Below are 24,859 nucleotides of genomic sequence, written 5' to 3'. Positions count from 1 at the left end.
CAGAAAACTCACAGAGTAAAATGAAATTGTGAAAAGAGGGTTGATTCCTCATATTTCCCACTATGTACTCTCTTGTAGATAAATTTAGGTTATGACTGAAATCAATCCCGGTTTAATGGTGAATAATAAATGTAACATTTTTTCTTGTGAATGTACAGTAGAACACATACTATTATAAAACATTAAACATGATTTTAAAATCAGATGAAGTAAACACATCTTTAAATATCAAGATTAGCCTGCTATTCCTTATCTTCTTTAACCATAGTCAGGAGCTGGTGTACTAAAAATATGAAGACCTTTCTGTACATCTTCCATCATAACTCCTTTGTCACCGGTTTGAATACAAACAACATTTAGTTCTGCTATATCCGGTATTTCATCATATTCACTGTCCAGGTACAACATGTCTCCAAAGTCTATTTTGTACTTCTGAGATATTCTGAAAACGAAAGAGTTACAAGATCATTTATAGATTATAATGTTAAAAGTTATAAATAAATAAAAGATTCTACTATACAACGTGTTTCTAAATAGTACACTCTTTAAAGCTCTTTATTTCTGACGGATTCCACTAGTACCAATTTTTACTATCTCAAAATTGTATATAACATATAGTTTTAGTTGTGTAACACTACATAAATCCAAATGGGTTGCAGAAACGAAAACTATAACATTTAATACTTGCTTATAATGAAACTTACAGTATTAAAAACTGTTGTGTTCTATTACTTGATTAAAATATTAATTATTACACATTTACATTATATCAGCTGAAATGAATTAATTTTTTCATATTACAAATCTTTTATCTTTTAAAATCCTATGGAAAGCATAAATGTTAGACATGTTATAGCCATGGATGTTAAAAAAATTGTTTATCAGTATGAAAGCAGTTAACAACAATTAGCCAGTTTTTGGATTTTGATGAATGGTATTTAATCAATGAATGAAAGGAACTTACATTCTGACCAGTTCCTTCTTGGGTGCACTCATTGTCATCTTATGGGTGAGGTATTTGTTGAAGTTAAACCATTCCAGGAGGTTCTCCATGGACGCATTGTCAGGACTCTGGTTTATGAATGCCAGCTTGTATCCTTGCTTGTGTAAAGAGTCTAGGAGTCCTGGAATCTGCTGGAAGGGTTTCAGGGGTTGAAACCCATCATCCAGAACAATACTAACAAGCAACTTAAGGTAAACATGTGTGTTTATTCAAGTACAATCATATAGTATAATTTATTTTTATTGAAACTTTAGTACAGTCAGCTATTCTCAAGCTTTTGTAATATTTCAGAAATATATTGTAAATTTCAGAATAAATTCAAAAGTTATCTAATATTACAAATATAGATGCTGAAGGTTAACTAGACAACTTAGTCTCTTTATCTAGTTGTCTGACAGTGATATAACTTATTTATGTGTTAAATAATTGGTTTTAAATGTGGCAAACTAGAATAAATATTATCTAACAGAAATTATCATTTCATAATATTTTAACCCTTTTGATACTCCCCTCACTTTAACCTCCACCAAAACTAGTATGGCTGATGATCAATTTCTTTTTTAGGAAACATTCCTCTATTGATTAAAAAAAGCACAGGTTGTGTGCTTATACAATGCAATTTTACTATTTGGTTTCTAGACTTTTGTTTGCAGCTAATTAATTCAATACATTCACTGAAGATTATTTATCACAAATTTGAAACATTCTCATGAACTGCTTCCAACGTCTTTAACTATAAGTAAAAAGTCTTAAAGAAAAAATTGTATTGTTATATTGTTTTAGAATGAAAGATTCAGAAATGAATACATATTACCACTGAGTCAATAACTGTTTGTGAAGTTTTGTTTCTTTCATTTGTAAAACGAGAAATTTAAACTCAATTCTCTTAAAACTAGAATTTTTAAATAATTATTACCTTCAAATTGTTTAAATGATGTTTCTGCCATTTTTAAGACAGTATTCTAGTCCTATGAATACCAGTGACTCAATACTGAGTTGGGAAGTTCTAACCTAATATAGAATGCCTTCTCACCTGGCACATCATACATTGTGGTGCGCTTAATGAACTAATGGAACAAGTGAATTGCAACATTTTGATATCTAATAACGGATTACATCATGCATATATTCTTACCCATTTTTATTTTTGATAGGGCGTGTAACATCTAGTTCAAACCAGAAAGGCCAAATAGTTCTATCTGAAAATAAATTGTATGTATTTATTATTATTATGTTTTTAATATATTACATACTATATAAAATATCATCACCTTTCTGGGTGTTATTTCATTAGCAAATTATTTAAAAAAATAACTATATTGTTGAAATAATAATATTGTGTATTTAAAACTTATACATAAATCTGGACAATATATTTTATATAAATTACTGTATTTAATTAAATATATATTTTACCACTAACTTTAAATTCTGGTTTAATAACAAATATGTAGTTGTTACTTAATATTTTCCTAATAAAATTTGAAGTAAATTATTTATTATAATGTTTACTTACCCATGTACATAATGATCATTCTGGGATAGAGTTCCCCGGGAATCCTGGGCTTTGGTTTTTCTGTGGAAACTGTTGGCTGTATGTACACTGATGTCTTGCAAGAACATTTCACGTTTCCGATTAAAAAAAGAAAATATACAATAAAGTTAACATTTTTTATTAATAGTTTAATTTGTTTTATGAAGCTCATCTTTCTGTATTTTATATAAAATGTCAAATCACATTCATTTGAGATTATGTTATCACTGTTGTTGATTTGTGGAGATTAGATTATTAAATACAATAAATATTCCACCCTTGTCATGAAATACTGTCAGTTCTGATTGTAATTAAATGTAATTACACTGCTCACAATTTCCATCAACAGGTTAATGATCCTAAGTGCCTTTTTAATTATAAGTTAACATTTAACTAAGAAGAGTAATTGATAAATGATTTCAGTTCAGGTATAGAAAGAATTAGACACTACTGTATTAACAGTCTTATTCAAACACAATCATAATTTAAACACTGCATTAATATATTTATTCCATTCCTGGAGTGATTTTAATCATACAGAATTTAATTATGAGTTTAATTATGTATTATTTGTACAGCAAACGTCATGGATGTAACTGGTTCAAATAATGTGGTGTAGGATAAAGATTAAAATGTCTAAAACTTACACAACCTGAGAGATCCTGTTATTATAACATACCTTCCAGTAGTGGGAGGAGGGTATCAGGGAGTGATCTCATAACATCTTTGAAAACGCAAGGCCTTAATACACCAATTTTAACCACTTCTGAACTACTTTGTATTGAATTTGAACCTAATTACTGATCTACATCATCATCTGCTGCTGGGCTGAGAGTTAGGAACTAATTGTTGTTTCTTCCAGGAAGTACCAAATTAGTTATTCCAACAATAGAATAGGAAGTTGGAATATGCTATCTGTATTACTTGTTATTTTTTACACTTTTTAACTATATAATCTATGAAACTGAAAAGGAAGCATTTAGGACAATTAACAAAAATATGAAGTTCTAAATTATCATCAAATAAAATTAGTAACTAAAGAAAAGATAAATTTAAGAGTAGATCTTAAAAGAGATAGAATACAATAAAGTGTTTTATCAAGTTGTTTTTGGATATAAGATTTTATTCTTTATGGAGATAACTGCTCTCATGAGTATCCTCTGAGTAAGAGTACTCTGGCGACTCTGTACTGAAGACGTGAAAGCCTCTCTTGATATCACTCATGGTGACCCCTTGGTGGCCCACCAGGATGCAGACCATGCCCAGATTTGCCATATCTGCAATCTTCTCATAGTCATCTGTCAGGTAGAGCATGTCTCCATAGTCTATTTCTGATTTTAAATAAATTCTGAAAAAATTGAATTTTGAATAGTTTGTTTTTTTAACATAGATCCTAAGCCTAACTGAATATACTACCTAAAATAATGGTGTTTTAAAAGATGTTTTTTACACATTTATGTGATAAATTTATGAGTTAAGTATTTAAGAATTTTTAAAGTCTATTATTTGAGGCAAAAGATTATCCATACACTTATAAATTCTTCTCTATTTTCCATATGTCTGCTTATAATACTTTTATTACCGAATTTATTTGAGAAAAATGAGATACTGCAGCAAAAATCATATTAACCTCAAGTTTCCAGGTAGAATGGCTTTATAGTATTGATGTTATATAACATCTTTAAAATAATGTAATATTAATGCAATACAGATCTATCTAGTTTTACAACGACAGTAACAACTGATTTTATAAGGGCAAAAAGTAAAATGGGCGAATTTAGGGTCTTAGGGCAATGTTAATTACAATTGACCATAATATGCTAATAAAATTGCATAAGTCATGTAAAATTCCAAATAAAAAAATTTGGAAAACATTCAAATTAATATCTAATAATTTTTTGACTATATTATGAGATAAAACTGATATAAAATGCTATTAATATTTTCTGTTTATTCATAAAAAATATACAAAATTAGTTGATGATGAGGGTTCAACACTTATAGACACATATTCAACACAAAATTAGTACGGGTAAATGTTAAAAAGCATACTAGTCAGTACCGTACACTTAATTTTGTTGACAAAATTTCACTTCTGTCTGCCTATCTGGCCACAGGATTTCTCAAGAACCAATTAAGAAAGAAACTTAAACTTTTGCTTGAACCTTCATTTCTATAAACACAAGATCGAATTCGATGATGACTCATGTTCCTCCATAGGATTTGGCTTAGTTTTTACTAGGGGCTCATGGAGTTTTCAATTAACTCAGTTATGAACTTGAAATATACCTTGAAACTTCATTTCTAAATAGCCTAAATTGAGTTTTATGATAGCACATGTCCTTCTATGAGATGTTCCTCATTTGGCCAGGATGTTGTTAAGGATACATCCATAACTTCTATACAGTAAGGGGTATAGGGGGCAGCAACCCCCTTGGAATGATTAAATTTGGTACTTTTTGTTGGTAGATTAGTGAAGGCAGCTTATTGAATAATTGGTTGAACCATATAACACAACAGAACAATGTCAACAAATATCCATGGCCTCTAACCTAGTGAAGTGTGAAACATGGTCTAAGTACAGCTACCATCAGATTTCCTTCATTTTTATGTTGCAGATATTTCATGTTGAATATAAGATTTTCTTCAAAATCTTTGTCAGGCAGTCTTATCAGAACAGTATGACGTATTTCTTAATATTAAGAAACTGATTAATTTAGTTTGTTAGACTACTACTTCAAATAATGTTTGACTTCAATAAAGAGAAACTCACGCTTCAACGTGCTCAGTTATGTTCCCTGGATAGATCTCCCTGTAAGAGATGAACTGGTTCAGATGGAAAAATGACAGCAGATCACAAACAGTCTGGTTGTCATGGCACTGAGAGATGACAGCCAGCTGATGTCCTAGCTTGTGCAGTTCTGCCAATAGTCTGCTCACTTGACGGAATGGTTTCAGTTGCTTGTATGATTGATCAAGGATTACATTCCTTTAACACGTTGAGACATGCTAATCTAGAATATTCATGTTTACACAAAATTAACATACATTTTTACTAACTAAATGCTGGTAATAGTACTTTAACATTGTGTTTAGTAATGTACACCTACTAGAGTTGAAGAAATAAAATATTGTACTATTTCCGGCTTAAATTTTTAAACTCCTACCCATTTCACGTCCTTAAAAATGTATGTAATATTCCATATTTATTTTATCATGTTTAGACCTACATAGTAACAATTAAACGATTCAAAACTAAAGAGAATATATGTTTATTACAGTTAACATACACTGGGATCTTTTAAACAAACCAAACATAAAATTAGTATGTATAATAAAACTCAGTGCTGGTGCTAGTACAATATTATTCTCAAGTTAGTTTATTTTTATAATAACAAGTACATATAAATTCTAGTGCTCAATAGATTGATCAAAAACCAAAGACTGTTGGTTGAAGCATTAACTATATTCATATTGAGGTAAGAAATTAATGTTTTTGTAACCAAACATTAATTCAATTAAGTTACACTTTTCTTCTAAACAAGTAAAATATAACAAGTAAAATATAATAACATGTTCAAGGATCTAAAATAGAGACTATACTTCATAATCATAAGGACAGTTAGTGCTAGATATACAACAATGATTATTTTAAGAATTTCTGCTCTTCCTAAATGTAATAAAAATACAGGGTACTCAACACATACTGTGAATACTTTATTTCCAAAGGCACTACTACATGTAATTGCAAAATTGTGTTTTAGGGCATATTTCATATAAATATATACAACAATCCCGTCCCAAAATATATTTTATTCGCTATTATTAAATACGTGTTGCAATATAAATATTTTCTTAAAGTGGAAAATGTTATCTTTTACAGATGTAAAATACTAAAACGTAACCCTAAGCATGCAAAAAAAACAAACAAAGTTAATATCAAAGATGTCGTTACTGTTTTAGTTACATATTTGTTGTTTACAACATTTTTATGCTGTACATCTGACTTACATTCATTACCAATTTTTACCTAAACTTATTCTTATATTTTTGACTCCTGTAGATGAGAATAGATTATATATCCTTAAAATTTAGAGTTTCTTTCATTGCAACACTAACAATGATAAACTTCCATAATCATATTAGCACTTCAAATCATTCATCATCAATAATGTAATTTAGACAAAGAATTTTGTGTTGTTGGAAGAGTGTTAAAAAGCAACAAACGCAATAGCTATATAGTTTAATACAAAATAGATAATAAAATATAGATATTAAAATGTAAAATTAATTTGAATTACCCTATACATAAGTAAATTAGTAGCTAAGAAACATACTCATTTTTTCTAATAAGAGGAGTTGTCACATCAGCAATGTTGAAAGGCCATATAATGTTATCTGTAATAAAAGTAAAGAATAATTAGGATTTTTATGTCTGGTTATTGAAACCATCTACATTGCAAAAAAAAAAAAAAAAATACCTTTCACTACTTTCCGTAAGTAAAAGCAAATCGTGTTTCCCTACATTTTCATATCTATGAACTTCAGTGTTTTCCACCATACTAAATGAAGGTCAATTCAATATACTTAATTTATGAACTGTCCAATCTGCTATTTTCTAGTAATATTTATTCAAAATTGATTTATTTTATATTGCAACAATAGCATATACACAATTTAAATTCTTGTATTACATGAACGTTTTTGTGTACTGTCATCATTTTATCATATTGCATAAAAAACAAGCATTTTGTTATAAATTAACTTGGTCTTTTATTGTTTGGTTGTAGTACATTCTTGATGGCACACTTAAAGTCCGATGTGGCACATATATACGTTTTTTTGTTACACTAACCTCAACTTAGTTATTTATTTTCATTTTTAAACAACTACAAACAGAAAGTCAATATTGAAATCCCTAAATGTCTTTTAAACATATAATAACGAGGCAACCCTTGTAGTGATGAAAATATAGTTCATTACTTGATGTAAAAGTGTTTTTGATGCTAAATAGTATTTCCAAGCTCAGTGTTTAGATGGCTCTAAAACATAACTGCATGGAAATTACTAACTTTTGCTTCTCGTGATGAAAATTAATATTTAAATTTACTTTCAAGAGGAAACATTGAATGGCTGAAATCAAGAATAACAAAGACTCTACACATGAATGGTATCATGATCTAGCCATCCTCAGTGCAGGACACTGAATAAACATAATAAACTAAATTTTAAGATTATAAGATTTGTTTTATTTCAGTAATCAAGATAGAATTCTTAAGGAAGATGTTGTATTGAAGTGTACATATGGAAAAGTAAAGAAAAAAAAACTGCCAACATTATTCAGAATATATATTTTTCTAATTTAAATTTCGACAAAAATAGCAACAAATAAATGTTTAATTGAAGTTTTCTTAAATGTTTCATTAAAAATACACTCCTTAGACTTTATAAAATCTTTGAATACCAAAACTAGTGGTTCTATAACATTTATATCAAAGAACATTATACATATTTTAATTTTATATTAGATTAAAAATGTATGTAATTGCCTACCTGGGTTGAAGATTATAATTGCTGGTCTTATCAAAGCCTCAGGAGAAGCATAAGGGGAATCAAGAGCAGACACATTTAAATGTATTATGGCGACACATATAAACCATGTTACAACCACATAAACTGAACACATCTCAGTAATGCTGTCAAGAGAAGTACTTTTTATAATAATTATGTAACTAAAACTATGGGCTATTTAATGTTTATTTTTTGTTCTTTCAGTTGTGGTGGATAATATAAAGTTGTAAACAGGGACTGTTCACAAAATCATCATTCATAGACTAGGCTGAAACAATTCTTAATGTGTAAAAATTATGTTTCCAACTAGATTTTAACCCAAAGTTGAGTCTTTATCATACCTGCCATGTCAGCTTCTTGCTAAGGAACATTAATGCTAAAATCATGGCAGTTGGATAATTTATTAAGTTTTAATAGAGAGACACAATACATAGACAAAAGCTGCAAGATAGAAGTCCATTACCACATTTGTCGTATTCATTAAGGAAAGTTAGCTATGCAGCAAGTCTTTGTTTTTTGTAATCTTCCGTAAGGATTTTTGAAAACCATTTGGCACAAAATTTGTGAGAAACGTTCCGAGAGTCCAGTCATGGTTTTCACGAACTTTTGTTATTGATTTTCAACATCACATCTTCAGTCAATAGGCTAGGCAGACCGCTATGACTATTGTCATGAACATTGGTGCGGCCATTTTTAAAGTCAATACACCACTCCCTTACTCTGTTTTCACTCATTATTCCATTTCCGTAAATTTCACACTGTTGGCGATAGATTTCAATTGGTTTATGTTTTTTCCCAACAAAAACCATATCACTGAACGCACTTCACAGGTGGCGGGATTTTCAATTGCAAATAGGATTTTGAATTTTAATTCATCACAGTGAGAAAAGTAAAAGAGATACAGACCGTGCGCTACTACAGCTCTATGCGCACAAATGTCAGAGTGTCTTGACACCAAAATGGCAGCTGTAGTCTCGCCCACTGCCGCACCATTTAAGAATGTCTCTTACTTTCAGGACAGCCCTCGTATTATTTTATAGCAGTAAGTGCTCACATGAAATTTGCCTTTACTAAAACAAATTAGCTAGAGCAGCCCACACCAAAATAGCCCAATGATATTCGAGGTGGAGTTACCATATTGTCAGGACCGTACTCAGCTTTGGCGGGCCCCGGAAAAGATATTCTGCCGGGCCTCGTTACGTCCCGCCATCGCACCATCCGTGGACACTGTCCCTTCAAATAGTCATGTTGCGAGGCCCGGGCCCCAGTGAAATAGTCCGGAAAAAATGGTCTGATTACAGAGCCTGCATGATATTACTGAATACCAGCTGTTTTCACTGTGACATGGTAATGAATATAATATACTGTCTGCTTGATTGATGTTTGTAGATTAATGGTATCAAATATACATATATTTGTTTACATATATTGTAAACATCAACAGCTGATGATGTTGAAGCAGATAATTTTCAATACATGTAACACTGGCAATGTGTTGGTCAGAGGTGTAGAGGGGGAATTCAGTCGCACCAGCCATCATCAGACTATTTTGTATGTGCTGATTTAGTATGCAATCAAGTAGAGTATGGTAAAATGTAATAAGCGCAGTATCTTGCATGGTTCATTTCTTATAACTTCATTTGTACTGATTTAATAACAGTTTTGGGATTTTTTTGAGTCAAAAACCAGTGTATAATGTTAAATTTTCAAAGTATATTGCTTTTAATTTATTGTGGAGAATATCATGTAACAGAGTAATCATGTTAGTGTTTTGGATATTTATCAAGACTTTTCTGTGGTTGTTACTGCTGTAACATTATTATACAACTCCAAGGCTCTCTCGAAGTCCTGTATACTGAGGCCTGACTCCACCTCAACAACATGTAGTCCCATCTTCCGCAGTCCAGCCAGTTGGTCGTTCTTTACATCAAAGTAGAAAATGTCCTCATATGGAATTTGAGTGGTGCGGTGAATTCTAAAATCAGTTTTTATACTTAGTAAACAAAAACAATCAATTTTTACTATAATAGGTCTGTTATTCAAAATACAAAAGGAAGTACTTGAGGGCTTGAGGCTATAATCAAAACTGAAAAGCCGATCTTTAATCAAACCTGGGGATAACCTCATAACTCAATGATAAACTTAAAAATAATTTAGAGTAGATTTTATAATGAATGTCTCATTTTAAAGTTACAACTGATATTCACTCAAATGTGTCTTAAATATGTGTAGGTTTTCATAATTGAATATTCTAAATTAAAATGTTTGAATTTTTATTAAATGACTAGCAAATACAACAAGAATACTGAAATTAATTGGGTTGTGTTTGAGCAAGTACACTGTTTCTAAACTATTTTTTTTACCTTATTAAACTCATTACTTATATAAAAATAATTATTTTTCAATGTTAAATTAATTTAATGTTTCAACAAATATTAATAGACAACTGTACTTTTTAATACTTGTGTTTAACCCAAAATACCTCACACAAAGTTTTGTACCAAAAGAAAAATTAAGGAACATGTTTCAGTTTTGGCAAATAACTTAATATGCACAATCCAAAATGATGTTTGATACAGTAAATGCATTATTAGAACATTTAGTTTTTTCACACCATACCAGTGGATATGCATACCATTGTAATAAAGTTTTCATCCCAACTTTCTCACGTAAATTTTGTTTTCACCAAAAGTTAATTTTTTTACAATCTAATACTTTACATAATTTATTAAAATATATTGTGTTAATTACACCAAATTCACAGGCACTATAACATGAATACTTATTTATTAGTACTAACTTACAATTCCAAATGCTGGCTTTTTGGGCCTCCAAAAATTTCTTGTATTGGAAAATAGTTATACAGGTTAAAATACAAGAGGAGTTTGGTATTTGTTTCAACATCAGGACTATCAGATATAGCTGCCAGTCTATATTTTTTCAGATACAGAGTGTTCAGAGCATCTAAAGCATCTGCGTATACACCCAGAGCCTTCTTGACAAAATCGTGCACTCTTCCTCTGAAATCAAAATAATTCAAAATTGAAATTTTTTAAGTGTGACTACTGTTCATTTAACAAACATTGACAAATTAAACAATAGTATAATGTCTGGTTTCTAAAAGCATCTAATATTTTCACATTTTTCAAATACTTTTTGGATTCATAGTCACATATATTCTTGTATAAAACATTAATTGCTGATGGTATAATAGTACTTACGTCCTTTTATTTTTCTTCACTGGAGTAACAACTTCAGTTTCAATACGGAATGGCCAAATTACAAAATCTGAAATTATTCAGACAGGTTCAGCAAGTTAATTATTTACCAAAGAAAAACTCTAAGCTAATGATGAGTGGTTAAGGGAGAGGGGAAAACTGAAATAATTTGATGTTGCATGAACACAAACAATTGACGATTAATTAAATTTATTCAAATAAACTTTTGTTTTTTTCTAGTTTATAAAACTTCAAGACCTTAAAAACGTATCAGTAATTATATTTTTCTATTATTCTAGAAAACTATTCTACTAAATTTACTCATACCGAGGCTGAAAACTAACAGTTTGGGATGTTTCAGTTCAAAAGGTGTTGATGTTGAAATTTCATCAAGACTATTTTCTTCACAGACAACTTTACAATCTCTTAAACTTAAAATTATCACCAGGAATGTCAACAATGGGATCTGATGGATCCATTTACCCTCAACCATGCTCTCATTTCACAAATCAAACAAGTGTCATAGTTTTGTAAGTGACAACTGGCATCATGTCAATGACTGTACAGATCCATGCAATCTTGTTCGATAATCTAATTAATTAACTGTTAGTGTAAGATCACATATTTAAAATTCATATATTGTTGACAAACAAGAAAAGTTCTGTCTTTTAAACGTCTATTAGCCGTGGGACAACCCGTTGTACTACCGGTTAAAAGGTGGTGCTGCACTTATTGAATCAAATTGGGACTATTAACCGTGGAAGATCGGTTGCTCAACTAAAACTAGTTGTGCAATGGTATCCAGACCGTGCAACTGCTTGGTCAATTTTTGTTGAAGCGACTACTTCTTTTGACTGGCTATGGATGAATGTTTTGCATGGGGGGAAACTTTCATTTCACGTCACGGAACAAAGCGTCACACTTGTTCACTATGTAGCTGGTAGGGGTGGGACTATCGCGGCCATTTTAATGTCAGGCAGAGCGTTTCCCCATTCAGTGGCTATCCAGGCATGCTAGTGAGAGATTACTGTCACTCCTTATTGAAATTACTACTTCTTTTGGCAGGCTATGGATTGGTTTGAATAAATTTACAAACTACTAATTTATTTATTTATGAATCAAACATAAAATGTATTAACTTACTACATTATTTAAAAGCAGTATTTAAAGCTCATCAGATTTTTAATTTAATTTCAGCACGGTTTATATTAATTCTTTTTCCAGTTCACTACTAGTTCCGTCCTGACGAGATTTAAAAAGGGATTTAAAATAAATGGATTAAAACATTTTCATGTGAAAGAATTGAGTGTTTCATATTATTTTAAGATATGAAAATAACCATTTAATAATTAGCAAACGTGGTTTATCAAGATACATATTCGAAGCCCATTGTAAGAAGTAGTCACTTCTGTCGGTCAGTCCCGCGACTGCCTTTCCATTTTTCTGGGTTGAGGGCATTGATGTATATGCAGCCTATTAGCCAGATACAGCTAGTGACAGCACTGTTGTACAACAATATCGGTGCACACATGCACAGTAGCCTACAGCACTCATAGAACACATTCTTCAGCTCAATAAGCAGTTCTTTTTCTAACTGAGATGATTTCGAACTTTGCTGTAGTACAACTGGTTGACCGGGCTAAAGTTTGCTAGTAAACTATTTGTTCACGGCTAATAGTAGCCTTAATGTAAAAGAAAACGTCATTGATCAATGTCAGTAAGATTAGGAATTAAAATATATTGTACTCCACATAAGGAATTTGCAGAAAATTAAATATTAATTTTATTAAATCCGTTACTCTTAATTTTAAAAATTAACACAAAATATAGAAAAATATTTTGTGTTATTGTGAATTATGATTACCAAAAATTGGTTGTTTGGTTTGTGTGAAAACAATATTCTTAATAATAATGGCATAATATATCACGCTCACAGCACAGTGGTGGGTCGGACCGAACAAAGCATGACTAGAATTTAGTGTTGTGACTGTACCTCGCTCAATGTGCACTCACACTCACAAGACAGACACTATTAATAATAAAATATTACCTGATTTATAAATAAGTACTTCTCTAATGAGTATAAATCCAAATTAGTATTAGCGCACAGAAAATATATGTAGTATCTTTCTAGTCTCTCTAAGAGTCTCTAAGTATTTCTTCAAAAGCATATAACAAATGTTATATAAGATATTTTTACTGTCATTACTTTTGGAATAATGGTGAGTTAAAGTGGAGAAAGCTTATGTTTTAAACAGAAAACCGTGTTTTTCTCCACATTTTTGGTTATCATCATTCACAGTTACAAACAAAATATTTTTATTTTGCTTGAATACATAGGTGAATACTACCCAATCAGTAAAAACTTATTCCTGAGGTGATATAGGTGTATATTTGAATGTGGTAGACATTTGAAGTGAGATGTTTAGCGTGTGAGAGTGGTCGCCGTGACCCGGCTCTGTCAGGGATCTTCTTTAGAAAAACAAACTATAGAGACACAACCTTCCTGAACTTAGTGTTCTATTTTTGTAATATATAATGTTGGCAAATGTAAAAAAATCCTGTTATCCTTCAATTAATCATCTATCATCATCAATAATACATTTTAAATAAAGAAGATTGTCATTATCTTGTCACAACTAACATATAATTCTTATTTTTTAAACTAATTTGCTGTTTTTGGTCACTATTTACTTGCTTTAAACATTCAGCTCCTGCCAAACTTTGCATTTGTGGTTCATTACATTTTCAACCCAATTTTTATAATTTTAATTTAATACTGCAAAGTTTGCCTATTTCATTTTCTAAACTAGGTATCTCAAAATTACTTGATACTGTTATTCAAATCTTTTTAAACTGTGATTATTATTTCTTATATAAAATGAAGTTTTTCTTAAGACTTACACAATCTGATTATATTATTCTCTTATGAGTTTTTGTAAAGGTCTGTAGAATATGCAACACCTATTTTATAAACAATACCAGAGTGAGCTTAGTAGGGATTTATTTACATTTGTATTGATTTAGGCTGGGAAGAGAAAGGATAGAAAAAATTACAAATAACAACAGGTAATCTATTACTTTATTTTAACTGATCAATATACAAAAGTGTAAATAACTTTAACACTTAATTACTGTGGAAAACTTTATAAATTTAAAACAAGAGATCTTAAATTAATTTAATATACATAAATCTAAAGTATATTTACATAAATTGAAAACTGGCATTACTCATTGTTTGCTTGGTTCATATACTTTGTATGTGTTAAGCTAATGAATTTTCATTGCGGCTAAAATATGATTTGAAAATATTTTCAAAGAAACTGCTTCTCATATAAGATTAGGGAAGAATACTTGGTTAGAGAACTCTTGGTTAGACTACAATGAGGGTCAAACGTCTTTACCTTATGGTATACTAAAATCTTATAAGAACAAAAGTGGTGTTTTGATAATATTGGGAACACACACACACTATGGTAACCTCTGTAGTGAACATGTTGTAATTACTATAATAAGTAATTATAGTCAAAATATTGAACAAAATCAAATACTTTTAGTTATTATTAATGTTGATAATTATTGTTTGGTTAAGCTGCAATATTTTTGGAATAGAATCAATTTTAATTTTAAAAAATTATACTGCTTTATTTAAGTGATTTCTAAATGAAAGATTTGGTGAAATTTTACTATATTTTATTTTAGAATTAGTTAGTATATATGTAATTAATTTGAAAATTAATAGAATAATTCTCTCGGTTTGTATCATGATAATAGTTATTAAATTATACATAATTAATTATTGTACTTTGGAGTGTTACTATAGAGACATTTATATTTATAACATCATTATAATATGAAGTCATCATTAGTGGTTCTAATTACATGTGTGTATTATGTACAAATATTGTAACTGTGTGGGGTTAATACCTAAAATGAATTTAAATAAGCTTAATAGTTGAAGTATCCCCCTATGGATTAACATATTGTGGGTAGTGATGAAGCACAAATAAAAAGAGAGAAATGGGTGAATATCATTGGTATAACTTTAGACAACCAATGGAGAACAAACATTATTACTTATCTCAGTAATTATAACTTTAATTATAATAAATCTGATAAGAATGTATATGCAGTATGGTTATTTCTGTCACACTATGTCTTAAAAGAACAGCTAAAGAGTATTTAAAGATTTAAAACATGTTTAGGACTTACATGTTATATATACTTTTAGTGTGTGTTTATGGAAGTGCAATGTCTGGACAAAGAGGTGGATCTCAAAGTGCACCAAGAAAATGTGACGACTTTTTGCCAAAGTTGATGATCTTTGAAGTAGGTCAGGAGAGTTTATTTAAATGTTGTAATTTTATTGTACGATAATCTATTGATAAGTATTCGATTTTATGTTTTAAGCATTAGCTTAGTGAAATGAACATGAATATACAATATTTTAGTTGTGTATTGAGTAAGTGGTTGGGTTTAACACAATGGGTTGATTTTTATAGGTTGAAGTATGGCAAGATAACAATAGGAAAGATATGATAATATGGTGGGAAGGGTTGGTTCAATGTGAATATTGAGTTTACCTCCAGTTCACCTTCCTCTAAGTGTGTATGGAATCTCTTAATTAACTCACTTGACCATCTTTAAAATAAAAACAAAATCAAACCTTTAAACGAACTTCATTAGATTTCTTGAAACTTATTTTAAGTAGATTTTGCCTCTTTTCTTTAAATGGTGGGAAACCCAAAATTTTCAAATAGCTACGTATGTATTTCTTGTTACACATAACATAAAAAGGCATTAATAATTCAATCCAAATTAAGTTTCAAAAAGGTTTTATCTTGTCCCAATAAAGTATGTCAGTTGATTAAAACTACTTATTTTGTACATCTTGAAAAATATGCAACAAACATTTCGAATTTTTGAAAATGTTGATAGTTGACAACTTTATTAACACCTTTAAAATTTAGTGGTATTGTGATAATTTCCATACATATTCTACTCAAATGTAAATAGAGTTGGTTTGTAGAAGGGATGTTTATTACGTGATCCGGAATGTTAGTCTAAACTTTAAATATTCACCATTTTACATAGTTAAGAGACCAAAAGGTTTTTTCAGTGCCTTTTGATTTTCTATAATTAATATGATTTTCATAAGACCATTTTTAGTATTTGGACCTTCCTTATTATTTGCAGAGAAAAGATAAACTAAAAAAAAACTTAATTATAAGAATAAACTTCTGATGAAATGAGAAATGAACACCATACAGTTTTTGATTTCACTATTGATATAAGAGGATTTTATTTTCACCTAAAGTTATTAATTAAAGGTGTGGCTTATGATTATATAGCCAATTTCAATCTATCTTATAAATACATAGTAATTATAGCACAATATTTTTACATGATACAATATATTTCTTAAATAAACTTTATTCTCTGAAATACAGAATGAGTCGAACAATCGTTGATTCAAAATTTTTACAAAAGACTGAAATTAAGGTATATATGCATTTATATATAACTGCTCTTGAGAACAGTTTCAAAATACTTTTATGAACTTGAAGGAAGTTACAAAATGGGTATGTCTGGGGTTCAGTCCTCTTACAATTACAATAAAAAGTGTTTGTCAGCATTATTCCAATATGTTTTAATTTTAAAATGAAGTTTAAGGCTCTTATATTTGATTAAATTAAGTCAAAATGATACAAAATTAAGATAAAGGTTTTTTTAAATAAATATTTCATTTTTAAACTGTTTTATTAGTATACAATTTATGATTATATAGTTGTACCACTATGAATAAACAGTTAATTACTATAAATCATAATACATCTGTTTTATGAATAGTAATATCTGTTTCATTAAAACCAGTTGGTCATTTAATGAAACAAATGGTCGTTTAAAATTGTTAAAATTAACATTCCTGTTACTTATTTGGATAATACTTTTTGAACCAGTCTGATAACAAACACAGCCTAAACAACCATGAGATTCATTAACTGGACATTGATAGTATAAGTTTAATTATGCCTGCCTTCTTTTAAGAGTAATTTATTTTCTAGACAGAGTGTTTTGGCCGTTCCAAGTGGAGACAGACGTGGTACCACCATTTGGGTTGAGAAGGTATGCTGGAAATATGAGAAAATAGAATATCTTTATAAATATTTCCTATTTAACTTGTTAACAGATTTTGTTTCATGGCATTCATAGTAACAATAAATGGGTTTTAACCTTGCAATTTAAAGGAACCTTAAAGGAATATAAAAATTTGTGGTGAAATAAATCACCTGATAGCTTGGTTCCTCCAACTGGAGATAAAAGCAGGAAATATGTTATTGTCTTTTAAGTGTGTAGTTGAAAAATTTAATCACCAGTTAGTTTTTGTTTTGGCAACTCCTTGAGTCACTTGTACATTCAAGATATGAAAAATTAAGTGGTTTAACATTGATGTCACTTCATCGGCTTCTTTTGAGCCGATTTCTACCATGTAACAATAAAACACTGAATCACCAGTTGATAAAATTTGAATTTTAAACATGTAAAAGCTTAGCTATCACCGATAATATACATAATTGGTTGTTATATATGACAAACTCAATTTTTTTGTAGTTCATTGGTACAGTACTGTTTAAAGAAACACTTTATCCACTCTGATAGATGTATACCTGTACGCTCTTGCACTTTTTCTTGTCATAAAATGTCTGAGCTTTTTTTCTCTGCACATTGTTTTCCATCTCTAGCTTTCTCAACCCATCTGACAACTTAGTTTTACTTTCTCTGTTTAACCTTGGTTCTTGCAGTTTGGTACTTGAGGATAGCTGCCAGCCAGATGAAGTCCATGTATTTTTTCTATTTCATGTTTTAGGCAAATATATTTTCCTTGTTTTGTTCAGACTTTAATTGCTTTGACGGTCCTTAAAGGAATTGATGTGATTGATTACGAAAGCTTTAATATTCTGGTGATGACTGACAATGTTTATGACTATAAAGACCTTTTTTATCTACCAGGGCTTTGTCAGTACTTTTAGAGATTTCTGAACATTTTGAACTCTCTTGGTTATCACACCATGAAGAAACAAAAAAGCTTTGTAACAAAATGGAATCTCCTTAACTAGTCCATTTTCATGGATTCTAACTTTGTAAGTACTTACTGTTATGTAATTGTGCCTCATCTTAGTGTTTTGCTGGTTTACGATTTTTTACATGGTGATCAGACCTGCTAGATGTAACTACACTGCTCATTGTTAGATGAAAGGTAATTATAATCATTAATAATGTTTTAAAATTTTCCTTAGATAGTCTTTGAAAACATTTAGGTTGGTTACAATCACAATCAGGCTCAGTTTCTTGAGTGCATAACCTGTTTCCTTCATGACATCACTGAAATGTCCATTAGAGTTTCTTTTCTCTGTACCTTACTTAATTCACAGATTTATTAATAGATTCACAATCACTATCAGCACTTTTCAAAACACTTTCTCCCTATCTGGTGTCTATCTTCAAAATGTGTTTTACACAGAAAAACAACTAACATGCTCAAGACAATAATAGATATCAGCTGGAAAGTATAGAGTTGTGACATCGTGTTGTCAACAGCTGTAGCTACTCTTATCTTTGTTGAAGTGGAGGAGCTGACGTTCATAGTAGAGTATAGCATTATTTCAAAGCATCATTACAGCTATACTATCGTTCCTTTTGCATAAAATGGCCCATTTGCAATTTTCCATTGCCCTTGACTATCCAGTACCAACATAAACTTAATAAAAAAAATTGACTCTCTTCCTTTTTTTAGTGTGGTCCTCTTATGGTCTAATAGTATGAAATTTTTACTAACAAATTAAAATAGATACTATAAAGATTTAACAATTAATATAAATAATTAATTGCTATTATTATAATGAAGTTATTTATAATAATACTTTATCATAGGTATCAACCAATATCAAATGAAAACTCAACTAAACTATGGTCAGGAGACTTTGAGTAAGTATTGCATCTATATTCAATATTTTTTATAATATATTCTTTGTAAATAATTATTGTTTGTAATTATATTATTCCTCTTGATTTGAACAAAAAATTAAGAATAGGTACAAATGTTTTGGTTACTGTACAATTATTTACATTGAATAATATTGTAATCTAAGATATTCAGGTTTTATTGTTCAAGTTATATGAACTAATTGTTTTAAAGTATATCAGCTTTAAAATACTCAAGGTAGGTTTCCGACTAGCAACAGTTTAAATATTCACTTTGCAACAACTAGAAAACTGAAGGCCAAGCATGGCCCTTGAAAGAAGATAAAAAATTAGATTATGTTTTTTTTTTTTTTTAAATATGCTGGAAATATAAAGAAATCATTCTTTGTATGTGTAATATTAAAAGTGTGACGATTACTGTTCGGTTAAACCTATTATGTATTTAGTCGAAGATTTGAAATTAAATTTTATTTTAAATATAAGCAATAACAAAGCAAATAGAACAAATTCTTCTGTTGGCAACAGTTGGCCTACGTCAATGGGTTCATTGCTGAAAATGATGGTTTATTTTCAGTTTCAAATCATTTAAAAATTGCCTAACATGTTTACATAGAACATCATTTGTTTTCAACTACTCAACTTTTGTGTCTATTTAAACTTTTTGTGGAAACATGACAAATCACATTTTGGATGGAAATCTTCATAACAATGTTTTGTACAATACAAAATAAAATACCCTCTTTCAGTGTAAACTTAACATCAAATCAACAAAACCATATATTTTAGTCTTAGACAAACAGTATGCTGAAACTTGGCACTCAACACCCGTTCAATGCTGTTATCTGTAGGGAAAAGTATCACAGTAACTGAGATAAAAACTTCAAAATCGTCTAAAATATTTTTGACATTAACAGCCCCCCTGATCTTGGGCTTATTGTTTTTCTTTCACTGTCTCCTATACAGAGGCATATCAGTGGCATGGTTTAGATTTTGTTTTGCAATATTCTTTGTACAGATTTGTCCTTTCATATGTTTAAGATATTAAATTGTCATTAAAATATACACAAAGAGAACTCTTTCAAACATTGCTCCTAATTTCTGTGAGTTATACTTCTTGTTATATTATCTATATTGTTACTTTTTCCTGGGCATGAAGTTTTCCGTCTTTATTGAAATTACAAGCAAACAAATTCAGAAAATTTGTAACCATTTCTGTTCTCAAGTTTTGTAAAAGTAGTTAATTACAACAATTATATCTTAATTACTATTTAAAAAATATTTTCCAGAGGTAGAGAGCTGTTTGACAGTAAAGGCAGAGTCCTTCAAGTCTACTCCTACGCTTCTGAGGCAATTTCCACAGCATGGAAGAAGGGAACCAAAATAGCAGTGACAGCTACAACGACAAAGATACCCACTGTGAAACACTTGCTACGCCTTTTTGATCTTGACGAGCACATTACCGTGATGGAAATTGATGACAGTTCATCTTTGGATCACGTTAAAAAGTAAGTTTTCTGGTTTGGCATTATTATTACATCTATTATTTTGTACTCCAAGATTTCAGTACTATTTTTATTTATTATGCTGAATGTATAGGTCTAAAAATTAAATGTTCAATGAACAAAAAAAAATAAAAAGTAATCGCTGCCAAAATTGAAAATATTATTTCACCTTAATAAAAAGTTACTTTCCAATCTAATTAAAAGGAATATAATCAAAAAGAATTTAATGGGTTTAGAACAATTAGTCAGGTTTTAGAAAATAACTCATGATAGTTATGCATTAAAAGATTCCTAAGATTTAGTCTGCTAATAGTTAATTGTCTTTTTCCAGGATTAAGGGAGCTACTGGATTGCAGTTCAAGGATATTGTTTATCTAGGATCCAATCGTGTCATGTTAAATGAAATTAAAAGAACTTTAAAAGTTCTCACAGTGTACATAAGTCCTAAGAGTGGTCTGAACGTAATGCATATATATTATGCGATATATTTCTATAACTTACGACCATATATAGCACGATACAAAAGTCATAGACAAAGGCAGCGAATGCCAGGGACACTGAACACTGTAAAAGCTAGGCCAAGCTGAGCCAAGCTAGTCATAAAGATGTTCTCTATGATCTTTTCATATAATCTCCATGTTATAAACAATGGTACGATACCTCACTGGCTTACACAAATATTCAGGCACTCTACAGACCTTTCTACTAGTGGACATCTTGATTTTTATCCCAAAAGAACTAGCAATGTTACACCCATAAACCCCGTTACTATTCCTTTCTTTTTTATTACAGAGTTTTTTGCGAGATTTCTAATTAAAAGATGCACCTTATACAAATAAAACTCCTATTAGGTTTTCTTATACTATTACTAGTTGTTTAAAAAACAGTTTTTGAAGAATTTTAATTAAAACCATTAATTGTGAAAAGGTTACACACATATTTCTAATATTTTAAAGGCGTGTAGACCATACACATATAAAATGAGACTTCTTTTGTAGCTATAGAACCGAAATAGGAAGAAAAATAGTTTAAAGAATAATTTTGTTTTTTTTAGTCAAAATTTAAAGTGGTTTCAGTACAATCTTAAGAAATTAGTACTGTACCTACAAATTAGGAAAAAAATTACTAAGATAATCCAATCAATTACCAATCAAAAGCTTTATCAATTTTCATTTATTTGGATTGAAATATTCAAATTGCTAAAATAAATATATTGAGAAAACAAAATCCTATAAATATTGTCAGACCAATAGAACTCAGAACTCAAATGTTTTCTTTGTGTTTTTAGTTTTGATTATGGATTTACAAAAGAAAACAAAAAGTCCGGTTTTCTGTTAGATTTTTGGAGGGAACTCAAATTGTAATCAGTGACACTTATTTTATGGAATTTTGTAATATATCTTGTACACGTAAGAAACAAGATACAATGATTGACACCAAATAGTTATGGTGAAATCCCATTTTATTTTGGAACTGATAGCAAAAATAGAATTTCACATTTTAAGATATTATGTTATTATAATTTGAAGTTAAAAATCTGAAAAAAATTGTATTCACCAAGTGCCATGTTGCACTAAAAGTGAACACTCTTAGGTGTTTATTGTATTGAGACCTAATGAATATAAATAAGTAACAGAATAGTGATTAAATATTACATTCATGCCTAGACATGTGTTTAGTATTAGCAAATAATCGGTTTACCACTAAATTGGTAATTGTCTCAAAGCAATTTTAATATTTTCACAAAACATGTAGAAGCAAATAATTGTCTGCTTAATTATTAAGCCTTTTTAGTGTTGTAAAAAGTAATGACTATATTTATGTTCATGTTTGTTTTCCTGCAGTAATGTCTTAATAATTACATAAGAATATTTGGATATTTTGGGACAAGAATACGAGGGGGTACCCAAAAAAAACCGAAATTATTTTATAAAAATTATATATTATCAAATTTTTTACAATACGACCTTATCTCCTTCAAAATAATCTCCATTACAACTAATATACTTGTCCCAACGGTATTTCCATTGATCAACACATTTTTTGTAGTCATCTTTAGAAATGGCTGCAAGCTCGAGCTTCGTTTTTTTCTTAACCTCTTCAACGCTGTCAAATCGTTGACCTTTCAAGCCTCTTTTCATGTGTGGAAATAAAAAAGTCACATGGAGCGAGGTCAGGTGAGTAGTAAGGTGCATGGGGCAGCGGAACCATGCCGTTTTTGGCTAAAAACTGCCTAACTGAGATGGCTGTGTGTGCCGGTGCGTTGTCGTGGTGGAAGAACCAGTCTCCAGTCTGCCACAAATCGGGTCTTTTCTGGCGAACACTGTTGCGCAATCTTCTTAAAATCTCCAAATAAAATGTTTGGTTGACAGTCTGACCTGGAGGAACAAACTCAGAATGAACAATGCCTTTAGCATCAAAAAAGCAAATCAACATGGTTTTGATGTTTGATTTGACTTGCCGACATTTTTTTGGACGAGGTGAAGATGGCGACTTCCATTGGCTTGACTGTTGCTTCGTTTCTGGGTCATAACCATAGCACCATGACTCATCACCAGTAATTACCTTTTCCAGAAAATCGGGATCATTTTCGAGATGTTCTTTCAGAAGGCGGCAAGTTTCAACTCGATGTGCCTTTTGATGGTCAGTCAGAAGTCGAGGAACAAATTTGGCAACAACCCTTTTCAGTCCTAAATCTCCTGTTAAAATTCGCTGAACCGAGCTCCAAGTTAACCCACTACTCTCTGATAGTTCCTCAATTGTCTGTCGACGGTCGGTGAGCACAAGTTCACGAATTTTCTCAACATTTTCGTCCGTTCGAGAGGTTGATGGACGTCCAGAACGAGGTTTGTCTTCAATCGACATGTCGCCATTTTTAAATCGAGCGAACCACTCGTAGACCTGAGTTTTCCCCATAGCATCATCTTTGTAAGCTGTATTCAACATTAAAATAGTTTCTGCAGCATTTTTACCAAGTAAAAAACAACATTTCACAGCTGCACGTTGTTCACTTAAACTTGCCATGACAAAAAACGAAACAAGAACAAAACAGGGTTATCGAAAACAGTCACTACGAAGGAACAGAATGCACTAGGACAACGGAACTGGGGTCACTGAGCTCGCAATGGGTTGCGCGACACACGCCTAGTGGCAGGAATGTGTACTACACGCTGCCGGCTGGCTGCCAGCAATACAATTCCGGTTTTTTTTGGGTACCCCCTCGTATATTCTTGCTCCCAGTGTGAAAACAATTACAGCTTGCTTGAGTTATAAAGCAAGCATAGATTCTGTTTGAAACATAGAAAATAGATTTTCTGGTACGTTACAAAATTAACAAAATGTTCCTACACATGCAAAATTGAAAATAATTTTAGAAATAACCAACCACATACAGATTGTTGATAAAGCATGAAAGTAAAACAGCTTCATTAAAAAAAGCCAGCATTAAATCTGATACAATTTTTTGTTTACCTTAATAATATCTGTTTGTTAAAAACACACTAATTCACTTTATTTCTAACAGTAAGCACTTTCCTTCTTTGATATATTTTGCTCTCAACCATTAAAAATCAATTTCAGTTATCTCATAAGCCACTTAAACTTTAAAGAAAAGTAAAGACTAAATTTAGTACATTTTCCTTTTTAAAATTTCAAGGACCAAAAAATTTGTGTTTTTAATTAAAACTTTATTTAAACTAAAGAAATGATTTAAAATTTAGGTTTTCTGTAAAATTTTCTCTAAAATCCTAATCCAAAGTTAGTATATATATATTTTTAAAATGAGACACCTCCTTTAATTTTACATCTACAAATAAAAGCTTAAAATGTTTTTGAGGTTTAACATTATTCTTATGGCGTGAAATTCAATATTTTGTTTCACTACAGCCAACTCTAAATATAGATAAATACATATAGGTCTATATTATAGTAATCTTCTCAAAGTGTTCTCTACAAGATCAGAATACATTTCGCCCTTCCGGGCTTAAGTTTTGCATTAGAAGTGTCCATATTAGCTCATTTCCCTTATAGGAGGATTTCCCTTCAAAGG

At 30.3% G+C, this 24,859-nt stretch overlaps 4 protein-coding genes across 4 annotated transcripts; 1 reads left to right on the top strand and 3 right to left on the bottom strand.

The window, feature by feature from the left end:
- Positions 1 to 96: 96 nt before the first annotated feature.
- LOC124363052 (magnesium-dependent phosphatase 1-like) lies at positions 97 to 3,012 on the bottom strand. Its single transcript, XM_046818126.1, has 4 exons — positions 2,520 to 3,012; positions 2,139 to 2,202; positions 965 to 1,177; positions 97 to 442 (listed from the first exon to the last, which is right to left on the bottom strand). Exons 1-4 carry the CDS (start codon positions 2,707 to 2,709, stop codon positions 259 to 261), a joined length of 651 nt encoding a protein of 216 aa, XP_046674082.1. The 5' UTR covers positions 2,710 to 3,012; the 3' UTR covers positions 97 to 258.
- On the bottom strand, positions 2,988 to 9,646 carry LOC124363066. The gene is made up of 4 exons (XM_046818151.1): positions 8,091 to 9,646; positions 6,875 to 6,935; positions 5,311 to 5,526; positions 2,988 to 3,885 (listed from the first exon to the last, which is right to left on the bottom strand). The coding sequence occupies exons 1-4, from the start codon at positions 8,221 to 8,223 to the stop codon at positions 3,660 to 3,662; spliced, it is 636 nt and encodes a 211-aa protein (XP_046674107.1). The 5' UTR covers positions 8,224 to 9,646; the 3' UTR covers positions 2,988 to 3,659.
- A 155-nt stretch (positions 9,647 to 9,801) lies between these two features.
- Positions 9,802 to 11,906, bottom strand: LOC124363058 (magnesium-dependent phosphatase 1-like). The gene is made up of 4 exons (XM_046818139.1): positions 11,654 to 11,906; positions 11,330 to 11,396; positions 10,913 to 11,128; positions 9,802 to 10,083 (listed from the first exon to the last, which is right to left on the bottom strand). Exons 1-4 carry the CDS (start codon positions 11,817 to 11,819, stop codon positions 9,891 to 9,893), a joined length of 642 nt encoding a protein of 213 aa, XP_046674095.1. The 5' UTR covers positions 11,820 to 11,906; the 3' UTR covers positions 9,802 to 9,890.
- A 3,532-nt stretch (positions 11,907 to 15,438) lies between these two features.
- On the top strand, positions 15,439 to 22,805 carry LOC124363016 (magnesium-dependent phosphatase 1-like). The gene is made up of 5 exons (XM_046818078.1): positions 15,439 to 15,659; positions 17,392 to 17,452; positions 19,259 to 19,312; positions 20,596 to 20,814; positions 21,143 to 22,805. The coding sequence occupies exons 1-5, from the start codon at positions 15,524 to 15,526 to the stop codon at positions 21,396 to 21,398; spliced, it is 726 nt and encodes a 241-aa protein (XP_046674034.1). The 5' UTR covers positions 15,439 to 15,523; the 3' UTR covers positions 21,399 to 22,805.
- The last annotated feature ends 2,054 nt before the right edge of the window (positions 22,806 to 24,859 follow it).

Source organism: Homalodisca vitripennis, chromosome 1 (assembly GCF_021130785.1).
Source record: "Homalodisca vitripennis isolate AUS2020 chromosome 1, UT_GWSS_2.1, whole genome shotgun sequence".
In the NCBI taxonomy this organism is placed as follows: Eukaryota; Metazoa; Arthropoda; class Insecta; order Hemiptera; family Cicadellidae; genus Homalodisca; species Homalodisca vitripennis.
Note: the sequence above shows the minus strand (reverse complement) of the source record. Positions and strands in the feature narration are given on the sequence as shown.